Genomic DNA, 19393 nt, shown 5'->3' with positions numbered 1-19393 from the left:
CATGAGAATGTGATTATTCACAGTAAGATGAGAGCTGGTGTCACTATGAAAAATTCTTCTTCAGTAGATACTCTCAGCAGGAATAATAAATCGAAAAGAAAGGCAACAGGAGTTACAAAGAACACTTTTGCCAATGACAAATTATGTTTGCCAAATGATGAGCAAACCCATTGAACATTGAGAAATCAGTTCAGTAAATCAAAGGCTTATTTTTTTAAAGATTTATTTATTTATTATGATAGACATAGAGACAGGCAGAGACACAGGAGGAGGGAGAAGCAGGCTCCATTCAGGAAGCCTGACGTGGGACTCGATCCCAGGACTCCAGGATCACGCCCTGGGACGAAAGCAGGCGCTAAACTGCTGAGCCACCCAGGGATCCCCTCAAAGGCTTATTCTTAAGAGTAGTTCTGACTCACCATTCGAAAGGATCACATGTATATTACCTTCATGCTATTTTCTTTTTTTAAGTTCTGAAATATTTTTTATATTAAGTCTGCCTTGAATTTTTAATATGTGAAAAATCACGTGATACAATTAAATCTATGTATGGTACTTTTAGGATAAAATTGCATAATGCAGCTTGACACATTAGCAAACACACATTTCCCTATTCTGTTTGAAGGTCTACAACGTTTTCACTGGCTCCTACACAAATTTGTTAAATGTCATATCTTCTGATATTAGCTGAATCATAAATGAAGCTATATATTTGGGTCTACGCCTCTTGTATATAATACCATGTGGTAGGGGTAGAGAATGCCCTGAATATAACTTAATAAAAGATGGATCTTGTAGCATTAGATAGGAAGTGCTCACTGTATTCTTAACTTTTTAAAAAAGTAAAGAAATTAATCCTGGGAAACAAACTGGGTTGTTGGAGGGGAGGGGAGTGGGGAGGCAGGGTAACTGGGTGATGGGCATTAAGGGGTGCACATGGTGTGATGAGCACTGGGTGTTATACTGTGTGTTGGCAAACTGAAAATTAAATGAAGAAAAAGAAGTAAACTGTATGTTGATATCATTAGATCACATGTAATATATGCCAAAATTATCAACTAAATGAACCCACTAATTCAGTGTTAAGCAATTTTGAATAAGCCCATTTTATTTTTAAAAAGCTTATTTTCAATTCTGACTTGCATTAGCAAGCCTTTCTTTTTTTCATCCTAACGTTGAGAGTGTGAATAAAGACAAATATATTTAATATAATCGTGTGGTAAAGAAGGTATTCATGGTGAGAAAGAAGGAACTCCAAGCAGAGTGAAGCTGACATATAGTATTTATTAGCACTGTACTTACTCACTAAGAAGGAACTCTCTTCATGTTGTTCCTTTGGGATTCTTAGAGCAATGTGTTGAAGTGGTATAATGATGACATCTTATTTGTAATGAGCACATTTTTAAAGAAGTGAATATAAAATATATTAACAATTTTTAAAACTTTATTAACAGTAAGCTTGAGAATCCTATGCATTTTTATGTAGTGATCTGAAATATTTATCTTAACTATGTATATAAAGACACAGCTTAAGCATGCACTTTAGTTTATCTTTTGCTTTAAAATGCCATCTTCAGGGATCCCTGGGTGGCTCAGCGGTTTGGCGCCTGCCTTTGGCCCAGGGCACGATCCTGGAGTCCTGGGATCCAGTCCCGAGTCGGGCTCTCGACATGGAGCCTGCTTCTCCCTCTGCCTGTGTCTCTGCCCCTCTCTCTCTCTCTCTCTCTCTCTCTCTCTCTCTCTCATAAATCAGTCAATCTTTAAAATAAAATAAAATGCCATCTTCAGATACTTTCAATAACAATTTTATTCTCTAAATATTTTATGAATATTCATCTAAACAGAATCAGACTGAAATCAGTAATATCCTCTTACCTTTGTTGAAATTGCTATAACTTGGGCAGCCCTGGTGTCAGGGCAGCCCTGGGGGTGCAGCGGTTTAATGCCACCTGCAGCCCAGGGCATGATCCTGGAGACCCTGGATCGAGTCCCACGTCAGGCTCTCTGCATGGAGCCTGCTTCTCCCTCTGCCTGTGTGTCTCTGCCTCTCTCTCTCTCTCTGCATCTCTATGAATAAATAAATAAAATCTTTAAAAAAAAAAAAAAAGAAAAATTGCTGTAACTCAACTCTTGAGTTTCTAGTACAAGTACCTAGGTCTCCTCGCATATGTAAACATAATTCATGTAAAATCTCTCATTCTGATAACCTCAATAAGATATAGTAACATATATTAAAATATGGTTTTTGTAAGTAAGACACAGTAATAAAAGCAGTGTATGTCTCTACAAGTTGCACCTTATGACCACATCTCAAAAATAGATGTTAAATGCCTCTTATTAGCTTCTGAGGTTTGAAATTTTGTCTCTTTACCCCATTTGGCTGCTCTGGTTGTGTCTTCCTATTCCTGTCCAAACAGAGATAGATAGATATTGACTTATTGTACACATCGGTGCCTATGCTATGCTGAGCGCATAGTCTAGAGTGAGAATTCAAAGATCAGTTTGTCCAGGTATGTTCTAATTCCTTAACTTGCATTTCCCCAAATTGTCACAGAATGAGGCCGATTTCAAAAAACTCCAGTGCCTTAGCCATGGGTCATCTGCACCCTTTTCTTTTGAAAGAAAGCATTGTGGTGGGAAAGCAAAGCAAAGAGGAAGATCACGAGGTGTACCCCAGACAGGTATGACAGGTCCTAGCCGGCTTGGACATGGGACCGAGGGGCTGCGAAAGGCACACCCCATTGCCACTTGGCCCTGCTGTGGCCTCGCATCCAGTCCTCAATGGTAGGCACAAGGGCACAGCAGCGCTGAAGCTTTTTATTACATCTACAGGAAAGTGCAGTGAGGGCTTTGACACACCTTTAGAAAGCACATTGCAGTCATGTTAATCCACATCAGTAAGTATGAAAACACCGTACACTGATTGGACAGTCTCCTTTCTACAGAAAGAAATGTGCAAGTAAAAACCTGGCTTCTGCAAATTGACTAACTCATGGGCAGGATTTCTTACCCACAGAGACCGACATACTCAATCTAATTGCCAGTGAATTAGAAGCAGCGTTCTTCACATCTCTTCCATCAGTCGGCTTGTTTCTGGACCATCCCTCCCCTCTGAACTTCTGAATCACAGAGCACCGCTAGGGATGACCCATTTTACCCTATTTTCCCAAAGAAGTTATAAAAATATCTAGGGAGTCAGGAGTTATTTCCAAAAGCCACTATGGAAATCACTCCCTTAAAACCTCTGTCACTCAAATACTGGTCACCCTGTAATGCCATCTGTGCAATTTAGACTTTCTGCGAGAAGGAGGGTAGTGTGGGCCGATCCACAGGGGGATGTCTTGCCATTGCTTTTTCTTTTTAAAGCACTGCTGATTGCTTGTCAAAATAAAGCGTTTGGACAATTTGTGTGTCTCTAAGGTACTGGAAGTACTTCTGTTCCTCATATAATTAAACTTTTTTTGTGTGTGTTTGGAAATAAGAGGAAAACTTCTTTCTAGTGACTTGTAGATGTCTGAGGTATATATAGAGTATCTATATTGTTCAGTGGGGAGGTGGGAGCAGTGGATGTAATTGCTTGATGACAGATAGGAGGGGACAGAGGACCCAGCAATCGTTTCCTCTGCCTTGGCCAACTCCAGCTGGTCTCAATAGGCACGCTGATGTACAGACACAATGAAAATAGCTCTTTCTCTGGTGACCCTCTTTTTCCTTTCATTTCTACTTTGTAAAGGAAGGTATTGAAACAATTAGTTGGCAGTATGGTGTTAGTTTTCTCATGGTAAATTTGGAAAATGGGGCAAATGTAGCCTCGGTCAGTGGAATTTGGGCTTGTGTAACTCCGCTTCTCCAAAGACGTGTTTGTAACGTTTTTACATTGTTCCCTTTCACGCAGCCTGCCTCAGAGTCTTCTTAGAGTCTCTGTTTATTCAAAGACTTTGGGTTTACTTGGAGTTTATGTTTCTAGTGTCGTGTTCAGAGGTATAGTGCCCCAGCGTGCTGGCTATTACATCACTGAGCTTGGCATAGATAATAAGACCCATTGTAACAGTCTTAATTCTCTTCATTAATTTTCCTAAACTAACCTGAATGGTGGGGTGTTTTTTTACGTAATTATGGCACAAGTGAAAGGCTTGGAGGAAAAGTACAACCACTACGGTATCAAAGCAGAATAAATATTTGCAGAAAAATACTGCCATAACTTAATATTTTGCATATGAGCCCCTGTACAGAATCTGAGTTATTCCTGGGGCTTGGTCCAAAAGAACATGTCTGTGGCCCGGCCCTGGAAGGCCAGAGATGATGACGGATCAGAAAAAGGTCAGCTTGAGTCGCAGTGCCAAAAATAATGACAGAAGGGACCAAAAAGGCAGAATAACAGTGCAACCAGAGTTCTGAAGGGGAATGTGCCTTTGCCGCACGGCTGTGAGCTCGTACCCCATGTGGCTTTCTTCATACTCCCAACACCGGGACTGGTATTTAGCTGCTTCATGGGTTGGCAGTTTTCCCCAGCCATCCATGCGAGCATTTTATAATCTAGCCCCACAAGTGCTTAGATGTCTGCGAGCAGAGGGCCAGTAGTAACTAAAGCTTACTAATTTTATTCCTTTTACTCCTCTGTAAAGCCTAGGCCGTGGGACAGAAAGGGAAGCCAGGCGAGGGTAAACTCTGGTCATTTGGTTTGTGGTGTTTATCTGCGAGATGGTGGTGGGAGCCCGTCATGTAGAACAGAGGTCGCAGGTTGGCACCTGTAGGCTCAACACTGTGCGCCTCTGATTGTTGCCATCTGCCCGCACGCACGCCGTCCACCCTGACTGGCCAGAGCCTTCTCCCCGGGCCTCCAGCCTCCTACTTAGGACACTGTCAAAGTCATGCTGACACCCGTGCTTTCACCACCTACAGTCGTGCTCTGTACCCTCTACCCCTGGCAAAGGCCTAGTTACCACAGTGTCTCTCTTTCCAGGGCGATTTCCCTCTGAAGTGCCAGTCACTGGAAAGGCCCACTGGTGTGATGAAGGGCTGGGGCTTGTCCCTTAGGACAGAGGACTCCCATCTAAGCTCCAGGCTGGGAGAGGGGGCCGTGGGGACAGACGCTGGGCACAGGAGGAGTGGGGCAAATGAAGGCGTGGATACGTTTTGTAGCTGAAGTCTCCTGAGCCCCAAACAACTGATAAGCCACAAAGAATCCAGATGACAGCAGTCGTTGGCATCGTGTGCAGTTGGTGTGGGAAGAGGCAATGAGTCGGGAGTCATAAGTATAGTGTCCCAGCACTTAACGATATTTAACTTTTCTGAGTCTTCATGTTTTGTATCTGTGAAATGGGTTACACCATTAAATACTAGTCCACTCTCACCCGACATTAGTAACACTAATTCAGCTCGACAAGAAGGAGGAATGTCTGTGAGGGAGAGAAGCCGTGTGCCTGCCTCCACAAGAACTCCACAGAAATAATAAGAAATGACTTATTGAAGTAGTTTGCCACCCCTGTGGAGAAGGAGGAGTATACTCCTCAAGGGATATGAAGCATCAAAATAGGTCATTTAATCAGATGTCAACAGCTCTTGTATCCCTGGCACTTTAGGACATCTGAAAAGAGAGAGGCCAACCTCAGGTTGCTTTAGCAATAATCTAAGTTCGGTAATTAATTATAAAATATTCCTAGTGAAGGAGAATCACAGCTTTGCCTAGCACTGGCCCTCTTTCTGAGAATTTGTGCTATGTGGGTGTTTATGAAAATTGGTTAAATAAAAATGTTAATTATATATTCCTCTACTATTGACGGGTTACAGAGCCTGTATGCGAAATGTTGCTGATTTTGATTTCCCTCTGAAAAGCCATTATCAAAAAATAACTCTTTTCCCTCTTGATCCCTTGCCAGTTCCCGTAGCAGTTCTCATATTTATAATTAAGAGGGTAACAGAAACTATCTCCATTAACCTTCCCTTATGGGAACCTGCTTGCTAACCCCGCAGAGTTCCATGCATGTCTGGGAACCAAGTCTGGGATCTTGCTCAGTAAGTGCCACCTTCCCCCCGCCTCCCTCACCACCATGCACAAGTAGAGGTCTGGCATCCACAGTCTGGGATCAAAAAGCTATGTTTTGTTTCTGTTACCACAGCTTCAGTGACTGTGAACCATCTCTATTGAGTCTTCCATTTATCTCTTGATTGCTTTAATCACAAAAGCAACGAGGATAAATGGTGAGCCCTGCTGTCCCTCCCTGATCTAGCAAAATACAGTCTAAGTTTTTTAGACCTTGGCAGTTCTTTTAGTCTAATTAGAATTCAGCCATTCGCTGCAGTTTTGCAGCATTTATTACCATTGTAATTTATCACAGGTGGAGTTAATTAACTTCTGTTTTTCCTCCTAAACTGTACGTACCTTGAGGGCAGGGACTCATAACTGGATGCTACTTCCAAAGCTAGCTCCGTGCCATCACCTGCTAGCATTTGTAACTCTCCTGCCTCATTTCCTTGTGCCTCCCTCCTGCCTCATCTCCCCCAGCGCACCAGGGTTCTCCTGCCTCAGGGCCTTTGAACATGTTCTTTCCATGGCCTATAGGGCCATTCGCTGGACCTCACACAGCATTGCATCATGCTCTTGCCTGCTGTATTTTTTCTCCTTAGCAGTCATCAGCATCTAACATATTATACATTTTGCATATTTTCTTGTTTGGGCAACTCCCCGCCTAGAATGTTAGTTCCAAGATGGTAAGGAGTTTTGCCTGTTAAATGTTGTGTCCTTAGCATCTAGAACATAGCAACCCCTTAATATAAATAATAGGATACATGAATGAATAAATGATCACCTTTCTAAGCTAAGGCACCCATTAACCAACTCAGATGGGTGTTGAGTGCGGAATCTACCAGGAGTCATGAGAATCGATACCTCCTCCCCAAATGAGGTCCCAAGCCAGATCCCCAAACACAATTGGGGGGTTGCCAACCTTAACAGGACAGATTAATGCATAAAATCAAACTGGCTGTCCTGGCAATAGTAGCTGAGACTTGGGAGTGCTAGGCAGTCTTGGTCTCAGCAATGACTTCAGTGCCTTAAAACCCTATCACAGACTTTTTGGCAGTTTATTTCAAAAATATATTTTCAGGGACTCCTGGGTAGCTCAGTCCATTAAGCATCTGCCTTCAGTTCAGGTCATGATCCTAGGGTCCTGCTCAGCAGGGAGTCTGCTTCACTCTCTCCCTCTGTTCTCCCACACACACTTGTGTGCACATGCACCCACTCACTCGCTCTCTCTCATCTTTATTTTTTTATTTTTATTTTTTTAAAGATTTTATTTATTCATGACGGACATACACACACACAGAGAGAGAGAGAGAAGCAGGCTCCATGCAGGGAGCCCAATGTGAGACTCGATCCAGGGTCTCCAGGATCACACCCTGGGCTGAAGCCGGCACTAAACCGCTGCGCCACTGGGGCTGCTTTGAATTCTTTTTTTTTTTTTTTTATAAATTTATTTTTTATTTGTGTTCAATTTGCCAACATATAGAATAACACCCAGTGCTCATCCCGTCAGTGCCCACCTCAGTGCCCATCATCCAGTCACCCCCACCCCCCTCCCACCTCCCCTTCTACCTCCCCTACTTCCCAGAGTTAGGAGTCTTTCATGTTCTGTCTCCCTTTCTGATATTTCCCACTTATTTTTTCTCCTTTCCCCTTTATTCCTTTCCACTATTTTTTATATTCCCCAAATGAATGAGACCATATAATGTTTGTCCTTCTCCAATGGACTTATTTCACTCAGCATAATACCCTCCAGTTCCATCCACCTCAAAGCAAATGGGGGGAATTTGTCGTTTCTAATGCCTGAGTAATATTCCATTGTATACATAGACCACAGCTTCTTTATCCATTCATCTTTCGATGGACACCGAGGCTCAATTCTTTTTTAAAAAATACATTTTCAGCATATTCAGTCATTCTGGAATAAAGACTTCATTTTCCCATGACATTCTATATGCTCTGCATTCTGTATGAAGCAGCAAGATAAGGTTTTCAGGAGTATCTCTTGGTACCTGGAAATATAGGAAGCTTGTTTTTCTGTGTTTTCTGTGTTTACAAATTCTTCCAGTAGACTTTAAATTTTGCTGTGTTGTTTCAGTGGGTCCAGAGCTCCTGCTCCTTCCTTCAATTATCTAATTTTCTGAGTTGAAAACAAACTTAGAAACTAAAAAACAGGGACGCCTGGGTGGCTCAGCAGTTGAGCGACTGCCTTTGGCTCTGGGTATGATCCTGGGGTCCCGGGAGGGAGTCCCACATCGGGCTCCCTGCAGGGAGCCTGCTTCTCCCTCTGCCTGTGTCTCTATGCCTCTCTCTCTCTGCATCTCTCATGAATAAATAAATAAAATCTTAGGGGAAAAAAACAGCTAAGTGCAGAAAGCAAAAATGAAAACATAAAATTAGGCTTTTAAGAAGACAAGTAAAAAAGTTAGATGGCTTCCGAAAAAAAGGGAGAGAAGGAAAGTCTCATCCCAATAGAGAAAATTTCCGATGTCAGGATACAGGAAAACTACAGTTTTTAATTTGAGAGTAGATGCACTTAGGTTTACACATTCCACACGTATCAGGTAGTTCTGTATTTTAATATTCTCCATTCCTTTAGGAATTAAGAATTTTAACAGGTAAACATCAAGATATTACAATATTATAGTTTTTCACCAAAGTCAAGACATACAGAGCTATTTCCCGAGACATTTCTACCACGATGTAGAGAAGCTTATACCAAGACTCAGTTAATGAATCTTTGCTATGTATCTTGTGGATAGGAAGTTTGTGCTGTATAGTATTTTTCTACCGTTAAGTGCAATGAACAATTCTGAAAACATATTTTCCATGGTCATTTTGATGATTTCTTTTTATTCCTGGGGCGCTAGGTAGGCCCTTTACAAAATGCTCCTGATATGTTTGCATTTATTTTTGTTGAAATCATTCTACAAAAAAAAAAAAAAAAACTGATAGAGAATGAAGATTTCTTTGTTGCCACCACACCAGAGTTGATCACATCGCTGTGAAGTGGGTTTGATGTCTTGCAGTAGGAGCCGGGAAGCTGTTGCTACTCAATTAGAGCTCACTGAGATCGAGCTTCAAATGAGGGCTTCAGCCCTGGGAACAAAGAGACTCGGATAAAGCTCCCCGGGAGAAAACAAATACAGGATATGGGGGAACAATAGTGACAATGGAGTCATTAACAGTCATTGGAAGATAACTGGCTTCTCCGTCAGTCATGGAGATTTACAACTGCATTCATTTAAGAAAAGCCTCTTAACACCCCGCCTTTCTAAGGAATTCTCTCCACCCTTAGAGTTAACTAACTTCCAGTCAGTTTTGGTTTGATTCCTTGAATTAAACCCTCTTAGACCTAACTCTGGGAAATGAACAAGGGGTAGTAGAAAGGGAGGTGGGCTGGGGGGGGGAGGGGGGTTGGGGTGACTGGGTGATGGGCACTGAGAGGGGCACTTGGCAGGATGAACACTGGGTCTTATACTAAATGTTGGCAAATTGAACTCCAATTAAAAAATCTTTTTTAAATCACGTAAGTAGGTTAAAAGTAAAAAAAAAAAAAAAGAAAGAAAAATAAACCCTCTTATTTTAAAAAAAAAAAACTTAAAATAAATAAAATAAAATAAATAAACCCTTTTAAACGTAGCTTTTCCTCCTGTACTTCCTCACCTTTCACCTCCTGTTTCTCCCAAAAGTGAAAAAGCTTCCATTGTGGCCCTCTGGCATTTTGGGTGTTTCTGGTTTGGGTTACTTTTTCTTCGGTTGGGGGGGACGCTTTTTTGGTTTGTCTTGGTTTTTTTCCTCTCTTTTGTACACTCACCATGCACCCTAAAGGAGTTGTTTACCAACAACATAAAAAAAAAATGTATTTCTGGCTAGATAAATGGCAGAAACGTCTACACTCGTGGTTGGATCACACTTTAAACCCGGAATAAGTGCCTTGTTGAGAAAACTATCATTCATCTTCTGAAATATGATTAAGTTAATAACTCTGAGAAGTCCCCAAACATGTTTTCCAGGAATGACCTGTTTTTAAAATGTTGAATTCACAGTCCACATGTGCGGCCTCCTCACTCGCTTTTTCCTCTTTTCTTATCTGAGGTTATAGACCTGGGGAGAGCAGGGGAGGGTTACAAGGTCAAAGTCTTTTCCTCCTTGGAACTTGCTGCTTGCTGGGAGGCAGTTGCCTGGAAAGTAGATGCTTTAGAGAAGAGGTTGGGGGGTCACGATTTTAATTCTGTTAAGCAACAGCTGGTTTGAGTTTCTTTCCTTTTCTATCTCCTGCTCCCTTCCTCACAAATCCGTGGAGAGAAAAGAATTTGTTCAGAAGGAACTGGGGACATAAAAATACACCTTGTATTACTGTGGCACTTTATGTCTGTCATCTTTGTTACAAATTGTATGTTGAACATTACAGGGATAGGCTAGATTTTACAAACTTAAGTAGGAAATCTAACCAGTGCTTTAGTCAAAAGAACCTTTTAAAATACAGGACACGACACGGACCTGGAAATCTTCTAACATTTTTAAACTAAGACTTTTAACAAAAATAAGTATGATAAAGGCTTCTGGGGTATTTGGAGCCTGACTGCAAAGGATCACGACAGAAATATTAAAGCACGCCAAGTGTGGTTGCCTTGTCTCTGGGTGGGAGACCCTGTCGTGTGTCTCCAGATTAGTGTGCTGTCATTTGTTCAACAAATGTTTACTGACTGTTCCTCACACAGCTATGCTAGGGGCTGGGATATAGCAGTGAGATGTAGGGGTGCTCATATGCAAGCAGGTGCATAAACATCAGATCAGTCCAGTAGAGCTTTAGCCCCAAATCACAGCCTCCTATTCTAAACCGTTTACACATGGTTTGGGATTTAAAAATCAGGCCTGTTCACATAACATTATTCTACAGTAAATCCATAAATCCAACACTTAAAAGGAATATATAATAGTGAACCAGTTAAAAAAAAAAAACACCACATGGTTTGATTGTTTTTATTTGGGTTTTGAAGTCTCTTGTGCTTTCTTCCTCCTCCTCCTCCTCCTCCTCCTACACACACACACACACACACAAACACACACACACTAAAACTCACATCTCTGAAATCAATGGCAAACCAGTAACAGATTTTTTCGTCTGGGCTCCTCGGCACACTGGCCTCAGGCTCTGTTGGTGTGTGGCTCAACAGCAATCAGAGGTCATAATTTCATTGGCAGTTAGCATCAGGTTTAATTTTTCTAGCATGTTACATTTACCAAAATGTCTGGTTCCAGTTATGCTTTAGGCATTGACTGAATCAGCTCTGAGCAGCATGATGTCTTCAGGTACCTGAGGTTTATGGAACACATATGCTAATTGTTTTCAATCACTTTCCTTTCTAAATGCAAAAATGTGTTTTCTGAAGCTGAATAACAGTAGTCCTTAATGGTATTGCTCATATTTTATGTTCAAAGAGGACTTGAAGTAGGTAAAAATATCAAGCAGCTGTGTGTGGTTTTTTCCAAAAAAAAAAAAAAAAAAAATGAAGATACTTATCGAAAATGAACATGTATCACTTTAATTGCATTTTAGGAATGTGACCAAGTTCATATAGATGATGTGTCTTCCGATGATAATGGGCAAGACCTAAGGTGAGCATGTTGAAATATGAAGTGATTCACTCCATTTTATAAGTCTAATTGCTCAGCTAATTAAGATGAACTTTCTGTTTGGTTAACTTTGGGTTTTTCTTGCATCTAAATAGCACATATAACTTTGGAACAGATGGCTTTCCTGCTGCAGCAACCAGTGCTAATTTATGCTTGGCAACCGGTGTGCGGGGTGGTGTAGACTGGATGAGAAAATTGGCTTTCCGCTACAGACGAGTAAAAGAGATCTACAATACCTACAAAAATAATGTTGGAGGCAAGTAACTCTTACCAATATCCTATTGGATTATTAAGATAGTCTAACTAAAATTCTCAAAGTACCACACACTTTCACATCACACATTTTTGGGATCTAATAGCTTTTTTAGAGTGCTTTCATCTAACCAGTGATTATTCTGCTATGATTTAGTGACAGGAATGTGAGATTGAGCCAGCCACCCTGGCTAGTCTAATCTCCTGGCTCCATTACTTCATAGTGTGTGTGACCTGGAGTAAGTTTCTTGACCTTTCTGATGTTCATTTGTCCTACCAAGGAGGCGTAGGATTAATAACCTTTGGCCAAATCACTTGAGATGGATTATAAAGCTCATTCAACTGTGTTTCAAAATGGCTTTAGCATACAAGGGAATATGTTGACTTATAACAAAAAGTTTAGGGGTGTGTTGGTTTCTAGCATTGGCTAAATCCACATACTCAAAAGATGACATCTGAGATCTCTTGCCTATGCTTTCCTTTGGGTAGGAGTCATTCTAGGTCAGCCCCTCCCATAAGTGGCATATGTGACCATTAACAGATCCAGGCTTATATTCTATGAGTTTAGTACCTTGATTGGATAGAAAAAATATTTTCCCCAATAGATTCAGCAAAAGTTCCAAGACTGACTTGCACTGGCCAACCCATAGTCATACACCTACCCTGAGAGCCAGAGTGGAAGGTTGGCTCTATCCAAACTCCATGATTAGAGGAATGGTGTGAGCAGACTCCTTAAAAAGAAGAAATGACTTCTGTAACCAGGGGAAGGGAATGCTAAGAATGCAAAATCAAGAGATGTTTCCTATGGTACTAAATAAACATGTGTCAAATGGATGCTCGTATGTGAAAAATTATTTTATATACTATAAAGCTTGAGGGTGATATTAAGAATAGTATTAAATGTTTATTATTTATAAAGTTGAATAGACACATTGGTGAGGAAGGAATTCATGTGCTTTTAAATTCACAGGCCTGCTTGGTCCAGCCAAGAGGGAAGCCTGGCTGCAGCTGAGGGCTGAGATTGAAGCCCTAACAGACTCCTGGTTGACACTGGCCCTGAAAGCACTCACGCTCATTCACTCCCGGTAGGCTGTCCCCAAGTCACTCCATGGTGCTTTTGCTGGAAAACAGCCTTTACTCCTGTTTGTTCATTTTGGAGATTCATTTTTCAACAGTCTTCTTTTTTTTTCTTCTTTTTCTGTTCTCATAGGACAAATTGTGTGAATATTTTAGTAACAACTACTCAGCTTATCCCAGCATTGGCAAAAGTCCTGCTATATGGATTAGGAATTGTATTTCCGATAGAAAATATTTACAGTGCAACAAAAATAGGTGAGCTGCTTTTATTTTATTTTATACTTGACTCTTTTCCTTCAGGCTAGTAAAAGTGAAAGGCAGTAAATGAGACTTTTTTCATAATGTTAGGTGTCAGCAAACTAGAAGAAGAATTTAATTTTATTGTCAGAATTGGCTTTACACATGAAGAGAAATATAAATCATAATTCATGCTGATTAATTCAAAAAATTTTACTTCACTGACATTAAGACCTATGTACTTTAGCTATTGCCAATTGAGCATCAATTCTGGATTAATCTCTTACTTTCCTTTAGATAACATCAACAAAAATATTTAATAAGCCAAAACAAATACTAGTATAGAGATCTACAAAGTAGAAATGAAACAATTCTAATAGCTTTCTTTATAATCACTGAAACTATATATTTTTTTTTTTGCTTTATTTTAATTCAACATGCATAAACAGTTGAGTTCCCATTTTCATTATCGGGATACCAAAAAAAATTTAAGTTCACAAAAGAAGGAATCACAGTTGGTGAAAGAAGACTAATGTGAAATTTGGTTAGAATATAAACTAAGACAGAATAAAAAGTGATATAAAAAGACATGATTCCTGTTCTTACAGAATTTACCATCTAATGGGAGAAGGAGACATCTAAATAATTGTAATATGACAAAGAAGTATGTAAATGAGCATTTATCATATATTCAGTAGATGCCCAGAACTGTACTAAGCATTTTACCTATTAAAACCAATCTTCGGGATCCCTGGGTGGCGCAGTGGTTTAGCATCTGTCTTTGGCCCAGGGCACGATCCTGGAGACCCGGGATCGAGTCCCATGTCGGGCTCCCGGTGCATGGAGCCTGCTTCTCCCTCTGCCTGTGTCTCTGCCTCTCTCTCTCTCTGTGACTATCATAAATAAATAAAAATTAAAAAAAAAAAAAACAATCTTCACAGCCTTTCCATTTTACAAATGTGGAAACTAAATCTCAGAAACTTAATTGTCCAAGTTAATAGCTGGTAAAGGTAAGGGTCAAACTGGGTCTGTTTCCAGGGTTCAGACTCCTTTCCTTACCATAGGAAGTTCTACCACTAAGTGCCTAAATGTGCACTTGAATGAGGAAACATTCACTCCCAGCCAGGGGGAGGTGGAGGGCATGTGTCAATGAAGCCTAAAATGAAGAAATGGCATTTGAGCTGGGTATAGAAGGATACCTCAGGGTTTAGAAGATAGATGGGCTAGTGAGAGCAGACGGACAGATATTAAAACGTGTTCCCTGCTAAGGGACTTGTAAGTGATCATGGGTCATGGGAAGCTGAAAGCTAGAAAAGTAGACTTAGGCCTAGACATTCATGGCCTTGTTTATTACCCTAATAAGATGTTATTTTAGTGAGTCCTAGAGAAGCGGGATGAGGATCCTAGTAGGTGGGAAGAATGTTGTTTCTGGCTGCTCACCTCTATCTAAAGAAAAAAGGGTAAAAATGGAATCTAATTCTCCATCTAACTATACTTGTATATTTCCTAAGTTATTGCTAAAGAATTACTTTCATAATTATTTGTTCATCTGACTTCCCTATCAGACTGTAATATCCTTGTTAATGGAGTCTATCTGTGCTGCTTGTCATTGTAGCTATGGTGCCCAACACATAGTAGGTGCTCAATAAATGTTTGTTTAATAAAATGGATGAGTAAACGGTTGTTTCTTTTGAAGAAGGCTGATACAGAGTTTCCTTTTAAACACTTGTGTCAGTGATGATGCTATTGACTAATGGGGAAAATCAGGTGTGATGGGAAAGATCAGAATTTTATTTTATCAGTGTTGAGATGAAGAACCTGTGAGATATTCAGATAGCCCTGCCAAATTGGAAATAACTAGAGTTGGAGAATGATGCTTTCTGAGAAGCACCAAAAACAGAATGCTAAAAGATACATAGAAAGAGAAAGGAATGTACCAAATAGAATTCCTGGTTTAGCCCAAGTAACCAGAATTTTTATATGTTTTCATGTCCATAAAAATAACAGTTTGCAGTAAGATATATATGCTATCCATAACAATAAAGAGGAATCATACTGTGTTTTGTAGACAGGAGTCCATGGTAAATGTTTATCAGCACATGAAAGAACAATTTCCAAAGAAGCTATAGAATGGAAGGGGTAGTGCTTAACTTTCCAGAAGGAAAGAACAAGTAGTGTATTACATGTCTTGCACATTGAACCTTAATCCCAAATATTTTAAATAATTTCAAAAATATTTTAGTGAAGGGGATAACAAAATTATACTAACAAGTATATATTAGATATCTGTAATGGGCATTTTGTTTGTGATATTGAACTTAAATTTTTATCAATACCGAATAAAAAATCAGGGGAAAAAAAGTGGTAGAAATTACCTCAAAACCAGAGGTAAAAATCACTTTTCTATGGTATTTTTAAAAAGATTTTATTTATTTATTCATGAGAGACACAGAGATTGAGGCAGAGACACAGGCAGAGGGAGAAGCAGGCTCCGGGGGGAGCCCGACATGGGACTTGATCCCCGATCTCCAGGATCAGGCCCTGGGCTGAAGGCAGCACTAAACCCCTATGGGCAGTAATCTATGGGCAGTAATAAGAAAAGTAAATGGGGCACCTGAGTGATTCAGTTGGTTAAGCTTCCTACTCTTGATTTTTGACTCCAGTCATGATCTCTAGGTCGTGAGATCAAGCCCCACATTGGCTCCAGGCTGGGCATGGAGCCTGCTTAAGATTCTCTCAAAAAGAAGAAAAATAGAGCTTGAAGTTCCTGTAGTTTTCCTAATTTTGCCATCAGATGAGATATAATTTGGGAGTCATTGCAGAAAACTCAGGAATTTCCTTATAAGCAGCAGTCATTTGAGGAGATGACTAGTATCTCGTTTGACAGTTACGATGTTCTTCTAGATAAAATGGATGCATCAAAATGAAAATTTCATGTAGGATCTCTAACTTCTAATAGTCAGCTTCAATTTTTCCATCATTATGATGGAAAACATCTATGTGACCCAGAATTCACAGTGAAGCCTAAAGGAGATAGTATATAGGCAAGAATTTTTTTTTTGTCCACCACAGCTTTACCTTTAAATAACATTGAGTTTACCTTCCATTTCCCATGAAAGGGAAACTTGGCAAAAACACATAAACATTTCCCTCTAAGGAGGGAAAAAAGTTTCATGACATCTAAGTCTGTGGTTGTATATTTTTGCAGTGAAAACTACACTTTGTATTTGTTTCTTAAAGTGATTTAATATTTCACAGTTTAGTGGGCAGCTAAAGAAGCATTGAAATTACATCCTTTGAATAAGGCTGGCCCGAATTTCGTTCTGTCAGATGCAAACCAGAGATTTTAGTGCAAAATACAAATATAAAGCAGACATTTGTTTAAGCAAACAAGCAATTTGTTCGTGAGTATATCTGATCCTTATTTGAAAGAGATGCGGCTCGGCTCAGCCATTTACATTTGAAAACTATAAACTGTCCCATTGTCCATTAAAATGACCCTGTTGGCAGCCGGGAACTTGGAACAGCAGTTTCTTCTCTAAAGGAGCAACAATGACTGCATTAACTGCAGGGATGTGCCGCCAGAGAGCCCAAACGAAGTCTTGACATGGGAAAGATAATAGATAGATAAAGGTATTCTGTTACCTTTATCCCGCTTTGCCTTTAGGAAAGTGCTTTATTGGACATTAGATGCCTGGGTAGGGCAGGCGCGATCTCTCTATACTACCCCAAATTACCTGACATTTATTTCAGAAACAGTTTTACCAGAATATTTCAAGTAAACACATCAGGTTTGGCAGAGAGCTGGGGCAGAGAGGGGAGGGGCTTTCATTCAAATAGAATCCCAACTGGAAAATGAAGGAATAAACGGATTCCACTCTTTGATTTTTCCTGCTATAACAAAACCAGTTAATATTTTTTTTCCACCTTCCTTCTGAATAGACTTCATGGATCAGATATTATTTTCAGAGTTTGGTAGATCATGAAACATTTTTAAAAATCAAGTTCAAGTATGTTGCCAGAATCATATGCCTTTGTTGAGTCTTAGCTTAAAGTACCTAAAGGAAATTATTGCTGTAAAAATGGTATTTTTCCCGAATGCTATACTGTGATTGACTGGATCCTACTTTTAAATAAACGAGCCCTTGGGAAAAGAATACTAAAATTGTCAATTTCCTGGTGGCTCAGTCGGTTAAGCATCTGCCTTGGGCTTGGGTTGTGATTACGGGGTCCTGGGATCTAGCCCTGAGTCTGGCTCCCCACTCAGCCAGGAGTCTGCCTCCCTCTTCCTCTGCCCCTTCTCCTTTTGTGTGCTCTCTCTCCCTCTCTCTCTCTCTCTCTCTCTCTCTCTCCCTCCCCCTTCCTCTCTCTCAAATAAATGAAAAAATAAAATATTTAAAGCTGACAATTTCCAAGGGACAAGTCATCCCTTACATAATTTACAATTTGTAATTTACTGCGCCGTTCCACATTTTACCCAAATGGCATCTAAAAGCACTCTTCTCCAGTTTGTACAAATAGGATAGAGTTGAATCAGAAGTATAAAGGAAGTATTTCATATAAAAGTTCAAGCGCTGTAGTGCTGAGTTACCTGAACTTTAATTTTTTGTAATTTATTTGTATTCATTAGGAAAGGAGAGCTGTTTTGAGAGGATAATTCAAAGGTTTGGAAGAAAAGTGGTGTACGTCGTTATAGGAGATGGTGTGGAAGAAGAACAAGGAGCAAAAAAGGTCAGTGTTCCTTGATGGTGCATCTCGTGCCATATAATTTTTTAGTCTTCAGAATGCTCATAGCTAGATCATGTAAACAAGTTCCGTTTCTCAGAAACTAACTACAAATGTGTTCAGAACCATAAGCAATGAAAAAAGGAAGGAGGAGAATTTAATAAACATGATCTTTTTGAAGAGCGCCCTATCCAGACTCCAAGGTCATGGATGGTGGGTCTTCACAGAACGTAGACTTTTAAGCAGAAAGGAAGGTTTAGTGCTGCAGCCGTCATCCAGAACAGAGATGACACATTTGCTGTGCTCAAGTGAGCATGTCCCATTCTGCCCCAGGGCAGACATTGCCAAGGGATTAAAACCTACCTGAGCCTGCATTCAGCCAAAGAACCTTCTAAACCTCACTTCAGAAAGACTCGACCAGTTGGTAGGAGCTGGTTTGCCAAACTGTTTGCTGTCCTAGAGCACAGTGCCTTCTATTTTCACAAGGTTGGCACCTCACCCCTCTTGGGATGCTCGGAAAGGAAGGACATGGATCCAGCTCTGGTCCCTTGACTCCCAGTTTGTCTGTCATACACCTTTTTATTCTCCTACATGCCTGCAAGTGTAATTGTGCCATTTGCCTCAGCAAAAGCTTTCCATTAATGTATTTCACTGCATTTCAAAAGGAGGGGAGGAGGAGGGGACCACTCATGGTCTAGTGCCAGCCTACCTGTTCAATCTTCCTCACCTTCAGCCATGCCCAGCACTTCCTCGCAGCTATTGCCTCTGCTCGGAATGCTCTTTTCCCCAATGCCCTGCTGTCACTGTCTTCCTCATTTGTCAAAATCCAGTTCCTGTAACCACCTTTTCAATTCCCCTTAGCACTTAGTTAGAGTAGTACTCATAGTACTCACTCACACTTTAATTGGAGAAGTTGGATTCTTGGATTCTTGAGCAGACAGCCTGGGTTTGAATGATAGCTCCACTGCTTACCAGTTCTGTGACTTGGAACAAGGTATTTATCCCTCCTCTTTCTCTTTCCTTCTCGACAAATGGCAGTTATAACAGCATCTAGCTCACTGGGATTAGATTTAGTTAAGATGTAAAACCCATAAAACAGAACCTGATACATATAAAATCTGCAACAAATGATAGCATTGTCATTATTTTTGGATACATCTGTTTTAGCAGTAAAAGGTGAGCTCAAGAGGTAGGGATTTTTATTTTGCTTAGTTTGTTGTTTGAGACTTTGTTTTCCATTTTTTAACACACACCCTAAATCTTGGCACACACAATCATACTCTCTAAATAGTTTTTAAAATGAAGAGCATTAAATAATTTATGAGGTTAACCAGTAGAATTATTTTCCCTTCCTTTCCCCGCACACTGACTCATAGAAATCACTGTATATTTCCATGAGAGATGCAACAAATCAGCTCTTCTGGAGTATTCCAGTATACA

At 40.3% G+C, this 19393-nt stretch overlaps 1 protein-coding gene across 15 annotated transcripts in view; it reads left to right on the top strand.

The window, feature by feature from the left end:
- EYA1 (EYA transcriptional coactivator and phosphatase 1) overlaps positions 1-19393 on the top strand; it is a 420890-nt gene that overhangs the window by 384898 nt on the left and 16599 nt on the right. For all 15 annotated transcript variants that reach the window (XM_025477983.3, XM_025477982.3, XM_025477975.3 and 12 more), the window contains 5 exons: positions 11586-11644; positions 11758-11918; positions 12885-12999; positions 13125-13246; positions 17859-17959. In XM_025477983.3, coding sequence (XP_025333768.1) covers positions 11586-11644; positions 11758-11918; positions 12885-12999; positions 13125-13246; positions 17859-17959 — 558 coding nt within the window. The remainder of the gene's footprint in view (positions 1-11585; positions 11645-11757; positions 11919-12884; positions 13000-13124; positions 13247-17858; positions 17960-19393) is intronic.

This window comes from Canis lupus, chromosome 29 (assembly GCF_003254725.2).
Source record: "Canis lupus dingo isolate Sandy chromosome 29, ASM325472v2, whole genome shotgun sequence".
In the NCBI taxonomy this organism is placed as follows: Eukaryota; Metazoa; Chordata; class Mammalia; order Carnivora; family Canidae; genus Canis; species Canis lupus.
Note: the sequence above shows the minus strand (reverse complement) of the source record. Positions and strands in the feature narration are given on the sequence as shown.